The sequence below is a fragment of the Microtus ochrogaster genome, unplaced genomic scaffold (genome assembly GCF_000317375.1).
Source record: "Microtus ochrogaster isolate Prairie Vole_2 unplaced genomic scaffold, MicOch1.0 UNK90, whole genome shotgun sequence".
Lineage (NCBI taxonomy): Eukaryota > Metazoa > Chordata > Mammalia > Rodentia > Cricetidae > Microtus > Microtus ochrogaster.
This window is the reverse complement of record NW_004949188.1, coordinates 625,400-628,669: the sequence shown is the minus strand read 5'-3', so window position 1 is coordinate 628,669 and position 3,270 is coordinate 625,400. Positions and strand designations below refer to the sequence as shown.

Sequence of the window (3,270 nt, the reverse complement as noted above, 5' to 3'; positions counted from 1 at the left end):
CTAGTTCCAGGACAGGCTCCAAAACCACAGAGAAACCCTGTCTCGAAAAAAACCAAAAAAAAAAAAAAGAAAGGCTCCTCTTCACTCATTTCCCTGGCCCCCAGTGGCAGTGTCTGGAGCTCCTACCGAAAGAGCTGTGTGGACATGGTCATGAAATGGCTGGTGCCGGAGAGCAGCGGCCGCTATGTGAACAGGATGACGAACGAGGCACTGCATAAAGGTAGGAATTGGGCACTACTCTTGTCTTACCCTGGATTCGAGGGCATGCTGGACATGCCAGGGGTGTCATAGACAGAGTGCCATCCAGCTGGGGGCTTACTTGGTATAACCATAGCTGGAAAAGGGAGCCTGTTTTGGGACTTTCTGGGTCCAGTTAGGCCAGAGGTTTTCTTCAGGGCTGGACAAATGGATCATGGTTCTGTGTGTCCTCCTCTGCAGGGTGCTCACTGAAGGTTCTGGCAGACAGTGAGCGGTACACGTGGATTGTGCTGTGAGGGCTGACTGCCCTGGACCCTGACTCCAACTACCTCCGCGGGCCCGGGAGAGGACCGCCTTCCTGGGCTGGCCCTAAAGGGGCCACAATTGGCACTAGTGTTAGGTTGCGGGATGGGACTGGTACAGCAGCCTCTGGTGGCCCCGAGAGTCTGGATGTATCTTTATTTATGCCTATTTAAGTTGGGAAAGGGCAGAGGGAGGGGCCTCTTAGGCCTGGCCTGCCCCAGCAAAGCCCAGTCCTGCTTCCTGTGCTCTGGCCCCTTTCCTTGGCTGCAGGTATAGCCCCTTAGGGAGGCCCAGTGGTTCCAGCCTCCCTTACCTGGGGTGGGAACCCTGTGGCCACTTGGCCTGGTTCTTCATGTACTAAATAAATGCTTTATTTCTGAGCCTGGCTGGTGTCCTCTTTCTGTCCTCCACACACACACCCCCTTGGTAGTCATCAGTAGACAAAGATCACAGCAGTATTTATTGTTTTAAGAAAGACTACAAAAAGGTAGAAAACAGCACACTAAACTACCACGCGCGTGGATACTTTCACCACTGGGAAGGGAGGCCCCATGGGGCGTGTGCAGGACCACCCAAAAGCTGTAGCACGCGGAGCACACAAAATAGTGATTTCTATACAATAGGCCGGATTTCCTTTTTTTTCCATAAACATCTATCACAGATTGAAGACACTGAGAAAACGGGAACGGATAAGGCCATGATGGTTGGAAAAAAACCCAACGAGTTACTGACTCCGCTCAAGCGGCACTCACTAATCACAATAGTTACAGGGGTCAGGGGCACGGCACAGAGGAGAAGCATCTCTGGGAGCAGGTTTCGGTCACAAGCCGGTAGGGTGGAAGGCGCAGGGCGCGGCCTCTGGTCTGGAGCACCTGGCCCTGCAGCCAGCTGGATGCTCCTCTTTGGAAGCTGGAGGCCGGGGCCCTTCACAATATGCCCCTCTCTGGGCTGCGGGGCCAGGAGAACCCAGCTCTGGAGAAGGTGCGACACCCACAGCTTTAATTGCACTTATACCAAGAAAGGGGAGCAGTGGGACTGCTGCTGCTGACAGTGGGGGGTCCCCGAGTGCCACCCACCTGGCCTGACCAGGCTCGGGTCTGCCCGGGCAGGCTGTGCAAAGCCAGAGAGCAGAATAAGTTAACAGTTCGCAGGGGAGGAGCCAGCCTGCTGCCCTCTGGGGTGGTGTAGGGGAACAGGGCTACGAGCTGGGGCAGGAGAGAGGGCACCTGGGCAGGTTCCTTAAGGCACGTCTTTGTGTCAGGGTTTGCAGCTTCAGTTCTGCCCAGCCCAGCCCATGATTGTATCGGCTCCATGTGAGGGGAGGCTCCCCTGGCCTTTCCTGTCACAGGGACCCTCTCCAGCTCTGGTGTGGGCTGGAAGGGTGACAGTGAAGCCACAAAAGCTGAGGGACCGGACCTTGGCTCGGAGGGACTGACCCTGACCCTTGGAGGGACGGTAGCTGCGGGTGGGTGGGTGGATGGGGCAGGGATGTCTCGGGCTTAGCTGGAGGGCAGGGCCTGCACGAAGAGGCCACGTGTGTCAGTCCGTGCCAGCTTCGCAGGTGGCTCTAGGGCTTCTGGGCCCAGCGCGGGGGACTCGCTGCCGGCTGCCAGCGAGATGTCTTGTGGCAGCTCATCTTCACTTTCCTCTTCCTCCTCTTCCTCCTCGTCTGGAGGACAGGAAGCAAGCCCAGCTCAGCGAAAGACTTGTGAAATTCTAGGGACACCTGGCCTCCCTGTCAGAGGCCCCACCCCTGGATCCCAGGTCCTCGGTGGGGACATGCATTATTACCTTTGTCAGGATCCAAGGGATTCAGCGAGGAGGTCAGGTTTGCAAACTGGAAGAAAAAGAAAAAGAAAAAGGTTAGGATTCCACTGCCTGGAGCCTACCCACGCACCCAGTACCTCATCGGGCGCACCTCTCCCATGACCGCGATTGGGGTCTCGCCCTTGGCCTGGGCCACACGGTGCTCAATCAGATAGTACATGTACTCATCATAGAGTAGCCGGATAAGATGGAAGGAGCCGAAACTGGCAGCGCTACGCAGGGTCAGGTCCCGGATTACCATGGAGCTGGGGGAAGTGACCAAGAGACTGTCAGGCCTGCAGGGCTGTTTTCCCAATGTCTTTTATGAGCTACAGGGCTTTCCCTAACCCGCTCACAACTCTTCACAAGCACACCGTTATAGGAAGGCTTTCTCACACACATACTGGGATTCCCACCCCGCCCCCGGCCAGAAGCACGCAGGACAGGTGCGCACCTGTAGAAGGACCACTTGAGGAGGAAGAGCTTGGCCGCCTTGGGGAAGCCTGAACTGCCCTGGTAGGGCTTGAGCACCTGGCTCACGACGCCGTCCAGCCAGGCTGCCCATTGCTCCAGTGAGTTCTGCTGCTGCAGCGTCACTTTGAAGTCCTGCTCCAGACGCTGCACCACACGGTCCTCGCAGCGGCACACCCACGAGGCCTGCTCCTGGAGCATAGCAGCAGCTGCTCAGCTTTCTCGCCCGGTGCCCCTCTACCTTGCCCCGTCCCAGCCCCATTGGTACTCCCTCACCTGCACATTTGCGAAGTCCACACGGTTGAGGTCGCTCAGCATCTGGTTGATCTGCGCTGTATTCTGCAACACGGCCCGCGCTGCCTGTGCCAAGTGGTTGAGTGATGTGTAGCGCCGCAGCGTCTGTGCAAAGGCGCCGGCTGCTGCCACCTGCACGGGAGACAGTAGGCTAGTGGCTTCCACACAAACCTTGCCTGGCCCAGACTCACCTGTTGC

At 57.5% G+C, this 3,270-nt stretch overlaps 2 protein-coding genes across 2 annotated transcripts in view; one reads left to right on the top strand and one right to left on the bottom strand.

Annotated features, from left to right (window-relative positions):
- Dcaf15 (DDB1 and CUL4 associated factor 15) overlaps positions 1–881 on the top strand; it is a 7,726-nt gene extending 6,845 nt beyond the window's left edge. The window contains exons 12-13 of the mRNA XM_005370931.2: positions 105–220; positions 439–881. Coding sequence (XP_005370988.1) covers positions 105–220; positions 439–494 — 172 coding nt within the window. The 3' untranslated portion in view covers positions 495–881. The remainder of the gene's footprint in view (positions 1–104; positions 221–438) is intronic.
- Positions 882–935: 54 nt separating this feature from the next.
- Positions 936–3,270, bottom strand: part of Rfx1 (regulatory factor X1) — a 32,930-nt gene continuing 30,595 nt past the window's right edge. Inside the window, 5 exon segments of the mRNA XM_005370930.3 lie at positions 936–2,170; positions 2,293–2,338; positions 2,420–2,573; positions 2,762–2,970; positions 3,055–3,204. Of these exon segments, the coding sequence (XP_005370987.1) occupies positions 2,001–2,170; positions 2,293–2,338; positions 2,420–2,573; positions 2,762–2,970; positions 3,055–3,204 (729 nt within the window). The 3' untranslated portion in view covers positions 936–2,000.